Source organism: Salvelinus namaycush, chromosome 10 (genome assembly GCF_016432855.1).
Source record: "Salvelinus namaycush isolate Seneca chromosome 10, SaNama_1.0, whole genome shotgun sequence".
Classification (NCBI taxonomy): Eukaryota; Metazoa; Chordata; class Actinopteri; order Salmoniformes; family Salmonidae; genus Salvelinus; species Salvelinus namaycush.
The window spans coordinates 22078914-22101381 of NC_052316.1; the positions used below are offsets into that span (position 1 = coordinate 22078914).

The window sequence follows — 22468 nt, forward strand, 5'->3', positions numbered from 1 at the left end:
GGTGAAATTGATGAATTTTTTGACGTTCTTCAAATTGTCACATATCAACAAGAGGTTGTCAGGACAGTTCACACCCATCTATAAAATATTTTTTACAAGATTTAAAAAAAATAAGGGGTACATTTAATATTCTCTGAGATAAATTCACAATCCCATCCAAACCAATATTGAATTTCCAGCTAAATATTAGACACGGCTTAGAAATAACCTTGTACTGTAATTGCAATCTGTCTTTAGAAGTGTTGTCACAGCATTGCCCTGTGGATAACAAAACATTTACTGAGGACCAAATCTCTCTCTTATAGAACTGCCCAGTCCAGTTAGAAAATGGTTTTAGCACAACTGCCCATGAAGCCAATATGCAATCTCTCTCTTATAGAACTGCCCAGTCCAGTTAGAAAATGGTTTTAGCACAACTGCCCATGAAGCCAATATGCAACAAGCTAATAGCAGTATTTGGTTAAATGGTGATCTGAAGCAAGCCCAAATTGTCCAATTCCTAAGTATGCAGATACCTGCTAAAAGTATATTTTAAGATGAACTAGGAATTATTAAGTACTTGACTTAAAACACCAGAGTTGATTTTGCTACAACCAAAATGTATGATTTAAACAAGAAATTTGACCAGTCGTTGATTTTGGGATCACCAACCTGAATAAACAGCTTAATGAGAATAAAAACAGATAAAAAATGACCACCATTTGAGGTAAGAGACACAGATCAGTTAATCTGTTTGCTGGTAGCACCATCAACCAGTGAAAATCTCAGAAAGTGACATAAAACACCCATCAAAGTCACAGCATAGCAATGATTTGAAATATATATTTGGAGACAACTGGGCATCCCTTGACAGTAGCATCTTTAGTAAGCAGGTTATAAAACAGATTTCCCAATAATGATATCAACTGTGTAGTATTGAGGTTACGAGTTTACATATACATGTGGAAAGGAGTTACCAGTAAGGTATTTTCCTATAGTATTAGAAATATATACATCACACACAGACACAAGAGTAGCAATGAGGTAGGGCGGTGATGCTAGATGAAGTATACCTGGCTAATGGATTGTAGAACTGAAAGCTACATGTAAAGATGAGCAAGAATACATTTTTTAAATGACACAAAAAAAAAAAAATCTAATTTAGTGTAAGCTTTACATTTTATCTGAGGTGAGTACATTGGGCCTCATGAATCAGACAGACAGCCAGACCGAGAGTGCAGTAAGACATGCTGCCAGTCCATGACTCACTGCCATAGTGAGGATATGACAAATTAATCTTCTTTTTGTAAAACCTCATATCGCTGCATACCAAAGGAAGTGTTGTAACTACGTCTAGTGGCAGTGATAGTACTGTAGTAGGAACACTGGGCAGTTTGGAGGGTTAAACCTGGACTGGTCCTCAGCATCAGAGACATAACATCTTTTCATGAACGGGTCAGGTGACAATATATTCCAATATTCATCACTGTTTAACCACACACCCTGTTTTGGCATCAGAAAACAAATGAGTAAACAACAATAACATGTCACAGGAATTCGTCGCAGTCCACACAGCAGAGCAGTTTCTCACACACAACCTAAAAGCTTTAAACGTATGCATTGTAATACATAGTGTGCATAAGGACCCGACAGGACCATGTTGATTACTACAGAAATAATAGCATGACATCTACATTAGGGAGAATTAAAAAAAAAAAATATATATATATATATATATATATTCAGTCTCTGTGGTAACTTAGATAACTCTGGACTAAAAACTTGGCAAGGGCCGTTTTTGAGCAAGTTCAAACCCAGCCTATTTCCTCACCAGCTTTCCCCGCTACATCGTCAGCATTCAATACTTTGGCTTATTATTACCACTCATCCACAACAACCCTCAATATATCCAGCACCGTTACACATTCAGTTAAGAGCACACAATCCATTCATAATGCACATCTCCATTGCCAAGGTCCTTGAATTTGTGAATCACATTAGATGAAATAGCACAGTACAGTCATTGTTTGTTTGATATGTCAACCCACCCAATGCCCCATCCCCAGTCAGTTCCCATGCTATCTGTTTGTACTGAGCTGATGGAGTCTGCCATCCCTGTGGCTCAGAGCTGCCCTTCCCTGCTCTATAGCCATTCCAACACATTATCCTGTCTGGTAACACAGATGGATCCAATGTTTAACCACTAGCGATAGCTTGGCATCTAGTGCAGCCTGGGGTTCAGCGTGATTCTACTGTCAATAACAGCAAAGCTGCAACATGACATGGCGGGCCATAAAGGGACCAATGGCTGTGAGGGCTGAGTGACGCCAGGCCATGTATTGTATAGTAAATGGCCGTGCCCACCTTAACCATTAGCTGTTCAAACAGAGAGGGAGGGGCCGGTTATAAAACGTGGCTTTTTTCTTAACTCCTCCGCACCACAAAATACAGGGAATGCGCAATTTCTCAGATTTGAACATTTCTTTGAAAAAAATAACAGTGGACTGAAAAGGGCTGTAGATTATTTTTGGCAATCATTCAACCAGGATATCATTCCAGCAGAACTTCCAGTGTTCCCCGCGTCCCACTCCCTAGTCTACGTCTTAAACAATCACACATTTAAATAATAGGGTCAATTCAAAGCACATAAAAATAACTGTCAAACATGGAAAATAGAAACAACAGGACAAGAGAGCAGCAGACAAGATTAGCTTAAAATTTTGAACAACTATTATGCAGTTCCTCTGTAGAATTATATTGTCTGGCTCAAAGGATGTTGCTTTAAAAACACAAAACATCTTTGTTTTACACATTAGTTTGAGGTCTAAAGCGTATTCCAATGTCTGTGGAGTGGCAAGTGGGAGGGAATAGGCTAACCCTGGGGGATATAAAGCAGTAAGTGCCAGAGGCATTGCTTACTAAGGACCACTCTTCACACTTATTCAGTTCATACAAATAACAAACCAGAACTCAAATATATAATACATTGATTGTTAGTTGTCTTTTTTCCATTTTGCAAACAATCCATTTCTTTGGAAATAGACAATCTGTCACAAGAGATTTAAAGTGCATTCAATGATTGATTTGCTAGTCTGACCAATCCTTAAAACAGGGGAAACTTAAGATATGTCAGAGTGTTGTGGTTTGTCTTGAGGTCACACGAGAGACACTTCATTTCTTTGAGTTGAGATGCTCCTGATATACATTTTGGATACAACATCAAGCTTAAAGCCAACAATGATTACAAAAATAAACACACATAAAAATAAATCACCAAGTAACAAAAGAATTGCAATGTCAATTAACAAACCAGACAAAGAAAAGACCCAAAAGGTATTTAACATGGTAACATGTAAGTCGGACTAATAACTGAAAATCCACGATTTGTAAAAAAAAAAAAAATACTAGTTATATACACACTAAAATATCCCCACATATGGTAGCTTAACAAAAGGTTGACCGAATGGTAAGAACTATAAAGAAAAACCATAGACAGACACACAAACAAAAATAGAAAGTGATGAGACAAAAAGGCTTGACAGGCAGACCTGCAGGTGATTCACAGTTAGCCACATGGTCACAGTTGAGAATTCAATCTGCAGCATTTAATTCCAGATCGCAGACAGCCAGACAAGCCGTTTGGGGAAAAACAAAGAAGACATTTGAAAAGTTTTGATGGCATGTCATTGGAAGTTGTCACTATACCTTATTTCATTCCAAGTGGTGTGCCTCAAAGAAGAGGGCTGTGAGAGAGCAGGAAGTCTGCTTTATCCAGGCCCACAGGGATCAAGACTAACACTGACCGCTGCAGACAGCTTTACCTACAGCCACACACAGTATCTGGCAACTTTTCACATTCAGACACCAAAGTGCAGTTTAAAGCTATATCAGCTTTATTTTACAATCACAGCTTACTAGAAATCTTGAGGACACAGTCCCCAATAACTGCCATATCCTAAGGCCTTTCTTCAAAACAGTTTAATGACCTGCAGAACAGTTTGAATAAAGATATCTACAACAATGACATTTACAGTTGAAGTCTGAAGTTTACATACACTTAGGTTGGAGTCATTAAAACTCATTTTTCAACCACTCCACAATTTTCTTGTTAACAAACTATCTACTTTGCACATGGCACAAGTGATTTCTCCAACAATTGTTTACAGACAAGATAATTTCACTTATCACAATTCCAGAAGTTTACATACACTAAGTTGACTGTGCCTTTAAACAGCTTGGAAAGTTCCAGAATATGATGTCATGGCTTTAGAAGCTTCTGACATCATTTGAGACATCATGATGGCTAATTGACATCATTTGAGTTGATTGGAGGTGGATTTCAAGGCCTACCTCCAAACTCAGTGCCTCTTTGCTTGACATCATGGGAAAATCAAAAGAAATCAGCCAAGACCTCAGAAAAAAGAATTGCAGACCTCCACAAGTCTGGTTTATCCTTGGGAGCAATTTCCAAACGGCTGAAGGTACCACGTTCATCTGTACAAACAATAGTACGCAAGTATAAACACCATGGGACCACGCAGCCGTAATACCGCTCAGGAAGGTGACGCGTTCTGTCTCCTAGAGATTAACATACTTTGGTGCGAAAAGTGCAAATCAATCCCAAAACAACAGCAAAGGACCTTGTGAAGATGCTGGTTGAAACGGGTACAAAAGTATCTATATCCACAGTAAAACAGGTACTATATCGACATAACCTGAAAGGCCGCTCAGCAAGGAAGAAGGCACTGCTCCAAAATCGCCATAAAAAAGCCAGACTATGGTTTGCAACTGCACATTGGGACAAAGATCGTACTTTTTGGAGAAATATCCTCTGGTCTGATGAAACAAAAATAGAACTGTTTGGCATAATGACCATCGTTATGTTTGGAGGAAAAAGGGGGAGGCTTGCAAGCTGAAGAACACCCTCCCAACCGTGAAGCACGGGGGTGGCAGCAGCATGTTGTGGGGGTGCTTTGTTGCAGGAGGGGACTGGTGCACTTCACAAAATAGATGGCATCATGAGGAAGGAAAATTATTTGGATATATTGGAGCAACATCAGTCAGGAAGTTAACTTCTCTAGGGTAGGGGGCAGCATTCGGAATTTTGGATGAAAAGCATGCCCAAATTAAACTGCCTGCTACTCGGGCCCAGAAGATAGGCTATGCATATGATTTGGATAGAAAACACTATTTTGAAAGGCTGTTTTTCCATTGAAAGCCTATCCACCATACAAAGACTTAGGACCCAGTTCACGAGCTCTGTGGCTTCCTCTGCGTGTGGCCAGTCTTTAGGCATTGTTTCACGTATTTACTCTGAAAAATGAGGGAGATACAGCACTTTCAATCAGTGGCCAGTGGATATTTCCATTCATCAGCCATGCGCCTGATCGGGAACGCGCCTTCCTTGTTTCTCCTTTCCTATTGACGAAGCTTTTGTCCGGTTGAAATATTATTGATTATTTATGACAAAAACAACCGGAGGATTGATTTTAAACATCGTTAGGCATGTTTCTACTAACTTTTATTGTACTTATTTAAAAACTTTGTCTGGACCGAATGAATTAACTTCTTTGTGATAGGGGGCAGCATTTTCACTTTTGGATTAATTGCGTGCCCATAGTGAACTGCCTCCTACTCTGTCCCAGATGCTAATATATGCATATTATTATTACTACTGGATATAAAACACTCTGAAGTTTCTAAAACTGTTTGAATGATGTCTGTGAGTATAACAGAACTCATATGGCAGGCAAAAACCTGAGAAAAAATCCAAACAGGAAGTGAGAATTCTGAGGCTGGTCGATGTTCAAATCATCGCCTATTCAATTCCCTGTAAGATATGGATCTGTTTGCACTTCCTACGCCTTCCACTAGATGTCAACAGTCTGTAGAACGTGGAATGAAGCCTCTACTGTGATGTTGAGCCGGATGGGAGGTGTTTCAGTCATTGGTCTGGCAGAATGCCAGTTCCTGGTCACACGCGTTCCAAACGATGTCGTCTTGCTTTCCGTAACTTCTAGAGACACAAAGGAATTCTCCGATTGGAACGTTATTGGATAGTTATGATAACAACATCCTTAAGATTGATTCTCCACTTAGTTAGTTTATTCGACCTGTTAAATAACTTTTTGACGTTTTCGTCCGAGTTCGCCTGCATCTGCGCGAGCGTTTGGACATGTGCACTAAACATGCTAGCAAAAGTAGCTACTTTAAGTAATGGACATTATCGAACAAAACAACAATTTATTGTGGAACTAGGATTCCTGGGAGTGCATTCTGATGAAGATCAAAAGGTAAGGGAATATTTATGATGTAATTTCATATTTCTGTTGACTCCAACATGGCGGAGAAATGTTGTTATATCTGAGCACCGTCTCAGATTATTGCATGGTGTGCTTTTTCCGTAAAGTTTTTTTGAAATCTGACACAGCGGTTGCATTAAGAACAAGTGTATCTTTAATTCTATGTAAAACATGTATCTTTCATCAAAGTTTATGATGAGTATTTCTGTTATTTGATGTGGCTCTCTGCAATTTCACTGGATATTTTGGAGGCATTTCTGAACATGGCGCCAATGTAAACCGAGATTTGTGGATATAAATATGCACATTATCGAACAAAACATAAATGTATTGTGTAACATGATGTCCTATGAGTGTCATCTGATGAAGATCAAAGGTTAGTGATACATTTTCTCTCTATTTCTGCTTTTTGTGACTATCTTTTGCTGGGAAAATGGCTGTGATTTTCTGTGGCTATGTACTGAGCTAACAATCGTTTGGTGTGCTTTCGCCGTAAATCCTTTTTGAAATCAGACATGTTGGCTGGATTCACAACATGTGTAGCTTTAATTTGGTGTCTTTCATGTGTGATCTCAGGATATATTACTATAAAAATCAATCTATTTGAATTTGGCGCGCTACATTTTTTCTGGCTTTTGGCCAAGTGGGATGCTACCGTCCCACATATCCCAGAGAAGTTAAGCATTCGGATTACTGGACAAAACGCGTGAACAAAAAGGAGGTTTTTGGTCATAAAGAGGGACATTATCAAACAAAACAAACATTTATTGTCTAACATGGAGACCTGGGAGTGCCACCAGATGAAGATCATCAAAGGTAAGTGATTAATTTTAATGTTATTTCTGACTTTTGTGACACTCTCCTTGGCTGGAAAATGGCTGTATGGGTTTCTGTGGCTAGGTGCTGACCTAACATAATGGCAAAGTGTGCTTTCTCCGTAAAGCCTTTTTGAAATCTGACACAGCGGTTGCATTAAGGACAAGTTTACCTTTATTCGTATGTTTAACACTTGTATCGTTTATCAATGTTTATGATGAGTATTTCTGTAATTTGATGTGGCTCTCTGCACTTTCACCGGATGTTTGTTTGAGACAATGCATTTCTGACCATAACGCGCCAATGTAAACTGAGATTTTTGGATATAAATATGAACTTTATCGAACAAAACATACATGTATTGTGTAACATGAAGTCCTATGAGTGCCATCAAAGGTTAGTGATTAATTTTATCTCTATTTCTGTTTTTTGTGACTCCCCTCTTTGGCTGGAAAAATTGCTGTATGGTTTTCTGTGACTAGGTGCTGACCTAACATAATCACATGCTGTGCTTTAGCAGTAAAGCCTTTTTGAAATCAGACACTGTGGGGGGATTTACAAGAAGTGTATCTTTAAAATGGTGTATAATACTTGTATATTTGAGGAATTTTAATTATGGGATTTCTGTTGTTTTGAATTTGGCACCCTGCAATTTCACTGGCTGTTGTCGAGGCGTCCCACTGGTACCAGAGAGGTGAAGAACAATTTCTTATTTTCAAATGACAGCCTAGGAACAGTGGGTTAACTGCCTTGTTCAGGGGCAGAACCTTGTCAGCTCGGGGATTCGATCTTGCAACCTTTCGGTTACTAGTCCAACGCTCTAACCACTAGGCTACCTGCCACCCCAGTTGTGGCAAAACGGCTTAAGAACAACAAAGTCAAGGTATTGGAGTGGCCATCACAAGCCCTGACCCCAATCCCATAGAAAATTTGTGGGCAGAACTGAAAAAGCGTGGGCGAGCAAGGAGGCCTACAAACCTGACTCAGTTACACCAGCTCTGTCAGGAGGAACGGGCCAAAATTCCCCCAACTTATTGTGAGAAGCTTGTGGAAGGCTACTCGAAACGTTTGACGCAAGTTAAACAATTTAAAGGCAATGCTACCAAATACCTAATTGAGTATATGTAAACTTCTGACCCACTTGGAATGTGATGAAAGAAATAAAAGCTGAAATAAATCATTCTCTACTATTATTCTGACATATCACATTCTTAAAATAAAGTGGTGATCCTAACTGACCTAAGACAGGGAATTTTTACTGGGATTAAATGTCAGGAATTGTGAAAATCTGAGTTTAAATGTATTTGGCTAAGGTGTATGTAAACGTCCGACTTCAACTGTATGTAAAATCAAATCTTAAGTTGGATCGCTCAAGTAGGATAGATAAATACTGTAAACCAAGTATCCAGAAAATAACATACTGTATCTTCTCAAGACCGTTGCCAGTCTGATGTAGACAAGCACCGCACTGAAACAATGATAAACCTCTGAACCAAACTCTTAATGTTCATTGGTGCTCTATACTATGGAAATCCATATTTCCATGGAAGATACACAGCAATAATCTCTAGGGCAACAGAATATCTGTGCAATGTGGCCTCGATCAATTAAGACCTTGTTGTAAAAGTGCATCTTTACATCCTCCCCACAACACATTAAGTACCAATAGCACACACAGAGACCTCAACACTAAGGCCTTCATCATGGCTAACCTTTCCACCACACACACGAACATGATTATTCCAAAATATCTTCTTACAAACAGAATAGTTATTTTTCAAGGGAAATCACTGAGAATATTAGGACTCAATGTCATGTTCTGACACAGAACATTTGGTTTGAGCGCGCCTGCATTCTCTAACAACCAGATTGCTTTAAGAATCTCTCCACACAAAAACATCTCTAAAACCCAGGTCCACCCAGCCAAATCAAACTTTGTCACATGCGCCGAATAGAACATGTAGACCTTACCGTGAAATGCCTACTTACAAGCCCTTAACCAACAGTGCAGTTCAAGAAAGTTCTACTTAAAGCTTGTAAAAAATACTCACACCAGTTCATATGACTCATACCAAAGCGCTCAACCACTCGTGGCATTGACTGGCAGGTAAAGCTGTCTTACAGCTGATGGATTGTTTAGGGCCTTGGGCCCTCACTGAAAACCTTTAGTGCTGGCACACATGATCCTACCCACCAGAAAATGAGAGGTACAGTATGGCAACAACTTTACGACACTACATGCCATCATAGGTAAAATTCTCCTTCTTGACAGTTTGTCTAATGAGCAGCTTCGATTCCCGCCTCTCCTCGTTCTTGATGGATTTGTTGATATCCATAATTTTTTCACAAATGTATTTGTTCACTTTGGACAATCTTTGTGTGATCTCTGCGCTGTCTGCTGTTTCTTGAGACACTCTGTCATACAGACACTCTGGAAAAAAGGAAATAAGAGTGCATTATTCATCCCCAAAAATGAAGCGATATTCCAAACTTTGAGTTGCAAACAGTACCTAAAACATCTGATAGCAGGCCTACACAGTTCTACCTCTGACTATTTTCAGCTTGCTTGGGGAGAGCGGGGGCTTGGGAAGGGCATCTTTCTTCTTTTTGGTGGCCACGCCAGTGACACTCCTGTTCTTGAGGGTCTCAGTGCCCCAGATCATGACGGCCAGGTTCTTGGTGAACTTGGAGTCTCCCTGTGTCCGATGTAGCTGGTGCCACTTCTCTTCCTGCACCCAGATGCCCCCACCCAGGTGCACCTGCAGCAACACAGCACAGATATGTAGTGAGGGTCACCTACACCCAGACCTGTGACCACACTGGACTATAACCAACAGCAGCAAAGCAACCCATCCCACAACTATTCAGCCCAAATTAGAAATCAGAGCCATGTTTCAGCAGCTACATTAATAAGTAAGAGGCAATAGTTTCCAGCGTGGATGACTTGCAATGAGTATTTATACTGGCATAGAACCACAGAGACAGGCCTGCCCTGAGTTAAAGGTGAGCGAATGCAGAGAGCGCCATGTGTGCCGTCCTGCCTTTATCACTGAGAAGTCTTTAGGCTGGCATCCAAAGGCTTTTCCCTTTGCAGCTAATGTGCTTTAGGCCCCTTGCCAGCAGACAAGCTTTTCACTGCTCTTAACTTAGAGGAGCCCTTTCTCTTTTTTCTTTCTAGGGCTACCTGTCAGTCACTTCAATTCCTCTGGTAGAAATAATTAATAGCGGGCAATGTGTGAGAGTTCTAATTTGCTTTTGTTCTTCACGCTTGAACTGAGAGGCTCTTTGCTTGTAACACAAATTCCCCCCCTGTCATGTGAAGCAGGCAGAATTACTACGTGTATAGCCCTGCAACCACTATCAGGGCAATAAACAGTACTGATGTCTAAGCTATACGGACAATCATCTCAGCCTTGTTTACCCTCAAGGATAGGTGAACACTTGTGCAATGCAAGTTCCCAAGTTCATGTGTAAGGGAAAATAGAATGCTTCCACCTCATCAAAGCAACCACAGCGCGGAAGAACGAAAGGAGGTGAGACCAGGGTCGGTGACACTCACCTTACCATCATTACAAGTGTAGACTGTTCTTGGGGAGGGGGAGTGGCTGGAGCTGGTATTGGCCTCTTCTCTGCACACTTCCTGTGGCTCAATGACGGGCTCCACCACCTCCGCTTTGATTGTCTGAGTGCCATTGTCATGCATAGGCTCTGTATGAGGTGCAAAATCAAAAGTAATGTTGAGATGCATATCTCTAGGCACGTTGTATAGTGTTGTTAGTCTCTCAGGTGACAACAAGCCTAGAACACTGACAGAGGCCTTGACTCATCCACAACAGCATGTGGTTAGGGAGTTGTAGTCTTAGCTTTGGACCGGCGCCTGCAGCAAGGCTTCACTGTGTCTCGAGACTGTGGGTCTATTTTAACCCAGTAAGCTGGCTTGGTGGTTGGCCACACTAAGCGCTAATGTAGCTGATAAGTTTTAATATTGGTCAGCAAAATACATTCCTGACCCGAAAGCACCCTTGCCAGTCTAATCTTTAACCTGTCCATTACACTGCCTGGCTCCCATATCACACTCCAGGGGAACCAATGCAAAACACATGGAACTGGCTTGAGGGCTGCACTTCTACACTACAGTAGTCTCAGGGTTCTAGACTAACTTTCTCCACTGGTGGTACCTACTTTTTCAGTTGATGGCAACCAGCACGATTTTGGTCTCACCAATGTTTCACAGCTGTGACCTGACCTGTGTCCGTTTATACAATCAATTTGACTTTGTTTTTACCACTCTGACTACATAATGGTAATCATTTATTTGAATGGTAAATCTCTATTGATAAACTGATTAAATAAAAATGTACCCTAGGCCTATTCACACTACAGGTGGATGCATATTCAATAGGAGTGTTTGCATGCATTGAGTTATGGGGCTTTTTTTGGCTGATTTCATGGGGCTACAGATGAAAAACAATGTTTCCCTTCCATTTGGGAGTTATTTTATTGTACTGTAAAGGGAAAGGGGGATACCTAGTCAGTTGTCCAACTGAATGTATTCAACTGAAATGTGTCTTCCACATTTAACCCAACCCCTCTGAATCAGAGAGGTGCGGGGGGCTGTCTTGATCGACATCCATGTCTTTGGCGCACGGGGAACAGTGGGTTAACTGCCTTGCTCAGGGCCAGAATATTTTTACCTTGTCAGCTCGGTGATTCGATCCAGCAACCCTCCAGTTACTGGCACAACGCTCTAACCACAAGTGATCAACAACATTTGCATAGAAGAAGCAAACTATTATTTTATAAAAGTGTGCACTCTCTCTTTAAGAGCTAATGACATTCATTCTCACAATAAGCACATTTACATGCAAAGTAATCATTCCATATTAAATTGATTATGGCACTAGGCAGATAATGCAATAGTCATGTAAACACCTCTTACTCTGCTTATCTTAAAATCGACTTAAAGTCAAAATCGAAGTAAGCATCTGCCGATTAAAACGGTTTGTTTTCTGAGTAATCTTTTGATTTATTAGGACATATTAACACCTTAAAATCAGCGTTCCAGTTGTGTTTTTGATCTGCGCATGTGGAAGGACCAGCCTTCCACAAGGACCAGCCTTCCACATGGGTCTTTCCTCTTTAGCGCAAGTAAAGTACAGTGGTTGCTCCACTAAATGTTTTGTGATTATGCTGCGGGACTTAGAGGTAATTTGTGGTTTAGTACGGTACCCTGCGTCACCACTTCATTGCTCCAGACCAGCACAAGGGGGAGTTAGAGCACTGATTATGCTTTTGGGTCCCAAGGCGCTACCGTGTCTCTAACTGACAATGAATGGGGGACATAAACCTAAATAGAAACTGACAATTGTGCACGACTTCAGTATTACTTACAAAACTGTTGTTACACTAAGGTTTTTATTCTGAGAGAAACTTAGACTACAATTAGGGTGTGGAAAGTTAGGATTATTTTGCTATTACTGTAGTACTCTAGCCTACTCCCGACCAGTCATGTTGTACAGCACCTAAGTGGCGCAGTGGTCTAAGACACTGCATTGCAGTGCAAGCTGTGTTGCTACAGATGATGGTTCAATACCCGTGCAGGCCTCAACTGGGAGACCCATGAGTTGACTCTAGGTTTTTGGTTTCTCTCCCTCTAAAAACAGAAATAAATAATTCTAAATAACTAGCTTTATTTACAAAATAGTAACAATGTCTCACCCCATGTTCAAGAATGGCCTTTTTCCTCATTCATTTTACCTTATTTGGAGAGAAAAAATCTCCAGAATCCTATTTTTTTGAAGTGATCATTATTAATTTAGCATTATATAAAAGCCCCTTGGATATTCTCACAGATACAGTTGAAGGTTTACCTACACTTAGGTTGGAGTCATTAAAACTAATTTACCAACCACTCCACTAATTTCTTGTTAACAAACTATAGTTTTGGCAAGTCGGTTAGAACATTTACTTTGTGCATGACAAGTAATTTTTCCAACAATTGTTTACAGACAGATTATTTCACTGTATCACAATTCCAGTGGGTCAGAAGTTTACATACACAAAATTGACTGTGCCTTTAAACAGCTTGGAAAATTCCAGAAAAATATGTCATGGCTTTAGAATCTTCTGATAGGCTAATTGACATCATTTGAGTCGATTGGAGGTGTACCTGTGGATGTATTTCAAAGCCTACCTTCAAACTCAGTGCCTCTTTGCTTGACATCATGGGAAAATCAAAAGAAATCAGCCAAGACCTCAGAAAAAAAATTGTAGACCTCCACAAGTCTGGTTCATCATTGGGAGCATTTTCCAAACGCCTGAAGGTACCACGTTCATCTGTACAAACAATAGTACGCAAGTATAAACACCATGGGACCACGCAACCGTCATACTGCTCAGGAAGGAGACGCGTTCTGTCTCCTAGAGATTAACATACTTTGGTGCGAAAAGTGCAAATCAATCCCAGAACAACAGCAAAGGACCTTGTGAAGATGCTGGAGGAAACAGGTACAAAAGTATCTATATCTACAGTAAAACGAGTCCTATATCGACATAACCTGAAAGGCCGCTCAGCAAGGAAGAAGCCACTCGGATGAAGATGGTACTTTTTGGAGGAATGTCCTCTGGTCTGATGAAACAAAAATAGAACTGTTTGGCCATAATGACCATCGTTATGTTTGGAGGAAAAAGGGGGATGCTTGCAAGCCGAAGAACACCCTCCCAACCGTGAAGCACGGGGATGGCAGCATCATGTTGTGGGGGTGCTTTGCTGCAGGAGGGACACTGGTGCACTTCACAAAATAGATGGCATCATGAGGCAGGAAAATTATGTGGATATATTGAAGCAACATCTTAAGACATCAGTCAGGAAGTTAAAGCTTGGTCGCAAATGGGTCTTCCAAATGGACAATGACCCCAAGCATACTTCCTAAGTTGTGGCAAAATGGCTTAAGGAGGACAAAGTCAAGGTATTGGAGTGGCCATCACAAAGCCCTGACCTCAATCCTATAGAACATTTGTGGGCAGAACTGAACGTCCTACAAACCTGACTCAGTTACACCAGCTCTGTCAGGAGGAATGGGTCAAAATTCACCCAACTTATTGTGGGAAGCTTGTGGACCCAAGTTAAACAATTTAAAGGCAATGCTACCAAATACTAATTGAGTGTATGTAAACTTCTGACCCACTTGGAATGTGAAGAAAGAAATAAAACCTGAAATAAATAATTCTCTACTATTATTCTGACATTTCAAATTCTTAAAATAAAGTGGTGATCCTAACTGACCTAAGACAGGGAATTTTTACTAGGATTAAATGTCAGGAATTGTGAAAAACTGAGTTTAAATGTATTTGGCTAAGGTGTATGTAAACTTCCGACTTCAGCTGTATATATTTTTATACCCCTTTTTCTCCCCAATTCCGTGATATCCAATTGGTAGTTAGTCTTGTTCCATCGCTGCAACTCCCGTACGGACTCGGGAGAGGCGAAGGTCGAGAGCCATGCGTTCTCCGTAACACGACCCTGCCAAACCGTACTGCTTCTTGACACACTGCCAAAATAGCGGAATAGCTGCTTGGGTCAGAAACGAGGCAGAGCATTAAGCTTTGATGAATAACTGGGCCTGCTGGGAGCATAGCAACAGACAGCGCATCTCAGTATCAGAAGTAAAAATACAGCCAGACTGGTGTGCTACTATGCCTTTCCAAACCTTATAAAACTTTTGCCCCGTTAATTAAATGAAATTTTCACTGCAGTTTACAGCCTAGAGTAGAATTGTGTACTCTCTCGAAAACAGTAATGCAATTATTCATTGCATTGTGGTGTTGTAGGATAACTGTAATGTCCCTAAAAGAGATCAATAGGGGAGCATTATGAGCTGCGTGTCTCATGTCTTCACTGTTCTTCCATCCGCAATGAGGCACCAGGCCTCTCCGCTGCCTATCAGCTATACCTCTATGTTCTTGTGGAATAAAAATAAATACAAAATTGGTGCAGCTTTGAATGATTTTGTTTTTGTGGTATGATCGCTAGTTAGCCTACTGCAGATCTGGACAAACGATCCACCTACCACTATTGTCACTATGAATGGTGGATAGAGAGAAGAATAGAGAGACTGGTAGATTATATTGACCTGTGGTCTAATAAGCATGCGGAAAAGCGTAGAGCATAAGGGAAGTACCAAAACACCTTGATATAGGGGAGGCGTATGCTAGCAAATGAGGAAATTTAGCTTGGATGGAAGAAATGATATAGTCAAACCTGCAAAATGTAAACCAGGGGGAAAAAACACACTACCCTCCACTAACTAAAGTTTTTTTTTTAATAAACTTCCCAAAGCAAAAAAATAAAGTTACACCCCCCCCCCCTTAGCAAGGAATGTTAGCCTACAAAGCTGGAAGCTACTGGTATCTTCCTGCATTGTAAAGTGTTATAGCCTGTAATGCACAGTTTTGCGAACTGTAAATAACATTTGCAATATTTCTACATACCGTGTTGCATTATTCAAGTGTGTTAACTTCTGTGCAGCATGAGTGGGGAGCTAACATGATGCAGCCTCCCAGTGAGTGCAGTGGTTCCTCAGGACAGGCTACAGCTAGCAATGAGTAAGTGGAGCAGGCATGGGGCTGTCGTGCTATAAGGGGACATAGGCTGCGCTGACAGACTTGATCCTCTCTCAATCAGTAGACGACGTCAGACACATTTCACAGAAGTAACAAAAGTAACAAAAAGTTTATGTTCTATTATTGAAAATGTACCAAAGTTTTGGTAGGCCTATACCAAGCAACATTAAACTAACAGGACCAGCTATAAAAAAGTTTCACTAGCGTCCAATTAAAAATTGGTGTCACTGCCAAGTCAAAGGGTCGCAAATGCGAGTGTTCTGGTCGCAGTCTCGAACCCGGAGTCTCTTATGATACAAAAAGTAATCACAGTCAATTCCAGTTCAGTCCCAAAGCAATGTGTAACTCCATCAGGGACCCTGGCTAAACTGATTAGTATTGTGGAAGAAGCATGCACTTGACACTCAATATTTAAGGTTTTAGCAAACTCACTGATTACACCACTTCCTCTCTAGAAGTCCAAATGTATTTTTATTTTACCTTTATTTAACTAGGCAAGTCAGTTAAGAACACATTCTTATTTTCAATGATCGCCTAGGAACAGTGGGTTAACTGCCTGGTTCAGGGGCAGAACGACAGATTTTAACCTTGTCAGCTCGGGGATTCGATCTTGTAACCTCTCGGTTACTAGTCCAACCACAAACCACTATGGTTACCTGCCACCTCAAATAGCTGTAGTATCAAGCAAATACTACGATTTACAACATAAACACACTAAAGACTTTAACGATAACAACCAAATACTTCATAACTTATCAACTCTGCAGCTAATTGCTAAAAAGCATATAATGACAGTACCCAAACCTACAGATAAAAAACATTGAGACAACTCAATGTGGGTGACACTAGTCTAGTAAAACAGTTTTTTCTTAACCTGAACAGATGTGCAAGGCAGGCTGCAGTGAGAGGTGACTGGAGAGTGTGTGTCTCTCACCGCTGCCGAGCCTCATGAGGAGTACGTCCTGCAGCCTCCTGTTGAAGTCACGCAGCTCCTTCACCTCTGTCAGCAGGCTGCCATACTCCTTCAGCTTCTTGGCCTGCTGGACCAGCTGCCTGCGGGTTCTCTCCAGCTCCTGCTGTAGCCTCCTCACCTCCTCCTCCTGCTGCCTGTAGCTGTGGACCAGCTCCTCATACAGAACCTGCGGTACCACCGCCTTCTCAGGCCCAGAGTCCCCCTCCTCCTCCAACTCAGCCAGCCTGTCCTCCTCCAGGTCATCCTCTCCCTCTATGCAGGAACTCACAGCGTTCCTCTCCAGGCGGGCCACCACCGCTGCCAGGCTCTTCGAGGAGTTGGCTGTGGGACGCCCATGGTCCTGTGTCTGGGCCTGTAGAATCAAATAGGATTTAATGCAGGTTATCATTGTTTAAAACAAGGGTTATGAATGTGATAATAATGAAGTGGAGCCTGCATCATCATTTCATGATAAGAGTTATCTGGTATGTCATATTTTCAGTCAAATTTTTTAAATAAATTTGACTATATATTTATATACAGAACAAAAATATAAATGCAACAATTTTTATGATTTTACTGTGTTACAGTTCATATAAGGAAATCAGTCAAATGAAATAAATTCATTAGCCCCTATGGATTTCACATGACTGGGCAGGGGATCAGCCATGGGTGGGCCTCTGGGGAGCTAGGCCCAGCCAATCAGAATTAGTTTTCCCCCACAAAATAACTTTATTATAGACAGAACTATTCCTCAGTTTCATCAGCTGTCCGGGTGGCAGGTCTCTGGAAATCCTGCAGGTAAAGAAGCCGGATGTGGAGGTCCTGGGCTGGCGTGGTTACACGTGGTCTACGGTTGTGAGGCTGGTTGGGCATACTGCCAAATTCTCTAAAACAGCATTGGAGGCGGCTTATGGTAGAGAATTGGACATTCAATTATTTGGCAACAGTTCTGGTGGACATTGCTGCAGTCAGCATGGCAATTGCACGCTCCCTCAACTTCTGGCATTATGTTGTGTGACAACTGCACATTTTACAGTGGCCTTTTATTGTCCCCAGCACAAGGTGGACCTGTGTAACCTGTGCACCTGTGTTTAATCAGCTTCTTGATATGCCACACATGTCAGGTGGATGGATTATCTTGGCAAAGGAGAAATACTCACTAACAGGGATAAACAAATTTGTGCACAAAAGCTTTGAGAAATAATATTTTTGTGCGCAAGGAACATTTCTGGGATCTTTTACTTCAGCTCATAACTTTACATTTTGTGTTTATATATTTGTTCAGTATATATATATATTGGTTTAAAATGTAAATGTTGAGTAGATGTCCATATATCCATAGCGGTGGGGGGCTTGCTTGACAAAATTATATGATGTGCTATAATCACTGGGAAGAGTCATGAGGTTATTTGATGAGATACTCAGAGGACTTGCCTGTTAAAGGGCAGCAGTCCAGAGTGCTGAATGTGTTAATCAGGCATATGGTTAAACAAAAAGCAGGGGGATTTTTGGGGAATGTCCAAACTCATAGTAACAGTTTGTTAAATTATAAAAAGACAAATTACCATAAGTATTCTTATTAACAGTCAAATACTTACTTACGCACCATCAAATTCACTGAGCACAAAAAACACAGAAATGCTCTAACAGTTTGAAAACCATGACTAGTTTTGACTACCTTGCTTTGTTTCCTACCTTTTTATGTCTCAATGGCAGTCGTTCCTCCCCAAAGTTGTTCTCAACTGAATTTCCCATATTCCTTGTCGACATCTTAGGAATTTTCATCTTCTTTTGCATTATATTGTGTTCAAACTCATCAATGTTATCTGCAAAATAGAGCTTAGTGTCAACTGAAATCAAATATATAAACTCTTCAGACAGAAATAAAGGTTACATATGAGAAAAAAAGATTCTCAAAATCAGAGTGAATTTGTTGTGTTATGGCAAATATTATGGAGGGTGATCAGTGCCAGTTCAAAAATGCAAAGCTTAGATTCTAAATTGGTGTGTGAAAATTATAAAAAGTATTTTTATTTTCAAAACAGTGCGCATGATTCATGGCACAATTAAATTGCAAAGTTAAAATCTATCACCAATGCAACCCGTCAGGTATCATGCAAGGGTACTCATCATGAGAACAACTAACCAGGAAGAAGTGGCTCGGTGACTGTGCACGTGATGAGCAACTTAGCCTAGTGTTTGGTTAACTTTGCCTGAGCCCAGAAAAAGTACAATCTAAATTGCCTAGGCTTTGGATTAGCAGGCCAATATGTTATTCTGGTGTACAGGACACCAGGTTCGAACCTCGTCGGTTACACCAGTTAAAATCATTGCAACGAAAGCATGACATGGCTAGGATGTACCAATTAGAGGTCGACCGATTATGATTTTTCAACGCCGATACCGATTATTGGAGGACCAAAAAAAGCCGATACCGATTTTTCGGTCGATTTCTTTCTTTATTTGTAATCATGACAATTACAACAATACTGAATGAACACATTTATTTTAACTTAATATAATACATCAATAAAATTAACTTAGCCTCAAATAAATAATGAAACATGTTCAATTTGGTTTAAATAATGCAAAAACAAAGTGTTGGAGAAGAAAGTAAAAGTGAAATATCTGCTATGTAAGAAAGCTAAGGTTTCAGTTCCTTGCTCAGAACATGAGAACATATGAAAGCTGGTGGTTCCTTTTAACATGAGTCTTCAATATTCCCAGGTAAGAAGTTTTAGGTTGTAGTTATTATAGGACTATTTCTCTCTATACGATTTGTATTTCATATACCTTTGACTATTGGATGTTCTTATAGGCACTTTAGTATTGCCAGTGTAACAGTATAGCTTCCGTCCCTCTCCTCGCCCCTACCTGGGCTCGAACCAGGAACACATCGACAACAGCCACCCTCGAAGCAGCGTTACCCATTGCTCCACAAAAGCCGCGGCCCTTGCAGAGCAAGGGGAACAACTACTCCAAGTCTCAGAGCGAGTGACGTTTGAAACACTATTAGCGCGCACCCCGCTAACTAGCTAGCCATTTCACATCGGTTACACCAGCCTAATCTCGGGAGTTGATAGGCTTGAAGTCATAAACAACGCAATGCTTGAAGCATTGCGAAGAGCTGCTGGCAAAACGCACAAAAGTGCTGTTTGAATGAATGCTTACGAGCCTGCTGGTGCCTACCATCGGTCAGTCAGACTGCTCTATCAAATCATAGACTTAATTATAACACAATAACACACAGAAATACGAGCCTTAGGTCATTAATATGGTCGAATCCGGAAACTATCATCTCGAAAACGTCTATTCTTTCCGTGAAATACAGAACCGTTCCGTATTTTATCTAACGGGTGGCATCCATAAGTCTAAATATTCCTGTTACATTGCACAACCTTCAATGTTGTCATAATTACGTAAAAGTCTGGCAAATTAGTTCGCAAAGAGCCAGGCGGCCCAAACTGTTGCATATACCCTGACTCTGCGTGCAATGAACGCAAGAGAAATTACACAATTTCACCTGGTTAATATTGCCTGCTAACCTGGATTTCTTTTAGCTAAATATGCAGGTTTAAAAATATATACTTGTGTATTAATTTTAAGAAAGGCATTGATGTTTATGGTTAGGTACTGTCGTGCAGCAAATGCACTTTTGTTAAATCATCCCCCGTTTGGCGAAGTTGGCTGTCTTTGTTAGGAAGAAATAGTCTTCACACAGTTCGCAACAAGCCAGGCGGCCCAAACTGCTGCAAATACCCTGACTCTGTTGCAAGAGAAGTGACACATTTTCCCTAGTTAAAAGAAATTCATGTTAGCAGGCAATATTAACTAAATATGCAGGTTTAAAAATATGTACATGTGTATTGATTTTAAGAAAGGCACTGATGTTTATGGTTAGGTACACGTTGGAGCAACGACAGTCCTTTTTCGCGAATGCGCACCGCATCGATTATATGCAACGCAGGACACGCTAGATAAACTAGAAATATCATCAACCATGTGTAGTTAACTAGTGATTATGATTGATTGATTGTTTTTTATAAGATAAGTTTAATGCTAGCTAGCAACTTACCTTGGCTTCTTACTGCATTCGCGTAACAGGCAGGCTCTTCGTGGAGTGCAATGTAAAGCAGGTGGTTAGAGCGTTGGACTAGTTAACCGCAAGGTTGCAAGATTGACTCCCCGAGCTGACAAGGTAAAAATCTGTCGTTCTGCCCCTGAACAAGGCAGTTAACCCACCATTCCTAGGCCATCATTGAAAATAAGAATGTGTTCTTAACTGACTTGCCTAGTTCAATAAAGGTGTTAAAAAATTAAAAAATAATAGGACAAATCGGATTCCAAAAATACCGATTTCCGATTGTTATGAAAACTTGAAAATCGGCACTAATTAATCGGTCGACCTCTAGTACCAATGCATGGTGGTGTCGTGTTGCTCTCCTGGTTCACGCATCCAGGAAGCAATTTGCATGAACGTGGAAAATTAAAAGAGAAAATATTTTTTTTTGCAGTTGGGTAATGGAAACAGCCCCTTTTCCATTTGCCATTTGCAATTTCTGTTTACAGTTACCAATTAACCATTTTAACGTTGCAATTTCATTGTGGCACGCCCACTGCTATGAAAATATAAATGCATTTATCATTTGGGCATTTAAGCATTGCATTTTGGAACTGGCACTGATCACCCTCCATAAAATGAGCCCGCCCGAAGAACTTTTATGCATCTCCATCTGGCATGAGTTTCACCCATCTACAGTAAACAAGTTGCATGTAGTTTGTTTTACTTATGTGAAGCTAGCCACAATAAGAATGATCCACAATATTGGAATTTGAGGTTCACCTTCAAAATAAATGTCCCTAATTGAAAGTGATGCAAATAGTTAAACAGTGGAATTATGCCATATTTGGACTTGATAATGCTAAACAAGTTTGGACTGTTATATACATTTTAACAAAAGACAAGTTCATTTGACAAAAATAAATAAAATCTGTTAAATCGCACTGTGGATGTATTAGATTTCAGAATTAAACAGGGTACTTATATTTTTAATTTATTTTACCTTTATTTAACCTGTTTGGGCTGCAGGGGCAGTATTGAGTAGCCGGATAAAAGGTGCCCATTTCAAACGGCCTCGTACTCAATTCTTGCTCGTACAATATGCATATTATTATTACTATTGGATAGAAAACACTCTCTAGTTTCTAAAACCGTTTGAATTATATCTGTGAGTAAAACAGAACTCATTTTGCAGCAAACTTCCTGACAGGAAGTGGAAAATCTGAAATCGATGCTCTGTTCTAGAGCCTGCCTATAAATGTCCTTGATATTTATTAGAATACATGCACTTCATACGTCTTCCACTAGATGTCGACAGGCAGTGAGAGAAGAAATGGAGTGTGTAACTTGATCTGGGGTCGAATAAAAGCTCTCGGCATGACTTGTCACCAGTTTCCTGTTTTCTGGAGAGCGCGTGAAGGGACCTGGTTTTGCCTTCTGATAAGCTGTCGTTATAGACGACTAATATCTCCGGCTTTGATTTTATTTGATACATGTGACAATATCATCGTAAAGTATGTTTTTTCAATATAGTTTTATTAGATTATTGAAATTTTTTCGGGACGTTAGGCGTGTTGCGTTGTGCCTTTGTTCAGGAAGGAGATCTTCGCGCCACTTTGCTAGCTTTCCGTGCTAATTGACTGGAGAAGAGGACATTCTAAATCCAAACAACGATTGTTCTGGACAAAGGACCCCTTGTACAACATTCTGATGAAAGATCATCAAAAGTAGGAC

At 40.5% G+C, this 22468-nt stretch overlaps 1 protein-coding gene across 1 annotated transcript in view; it reads right to left on the reverse strand.

Annotated features, from left to right (window-relative positions):
• Positions 1–9331: 9331 nt before the first annotated feature.
• The window catches only part of bend5 (BEN domain containing 5), a 29413-nt gene continuing 16276 nt past the window's right edge, over positions 9332–22468 (reverse strand). The window contains exons 2-6 of the mRNA XM_039002525.1: positions 18370–18500; positions 16654–17044; positions 10657–10805; positions 9643–9856; positions 9332–9528 (exon numbers count right to left, since the gene is read on the reverse strand). Coding sequence (XP_038858453.1) covers positions 9332–9528; positions 9643–9856; positions 10657–10805; positions 16654–17044; positions 18370–18500 — 1082 coding nt within the window. The remainder of the gene's footprint in view (positions 9529–9642; positions 9857–10656; positions 10806–16653; positions 17045–18369; positions 18501–22468) is intronic.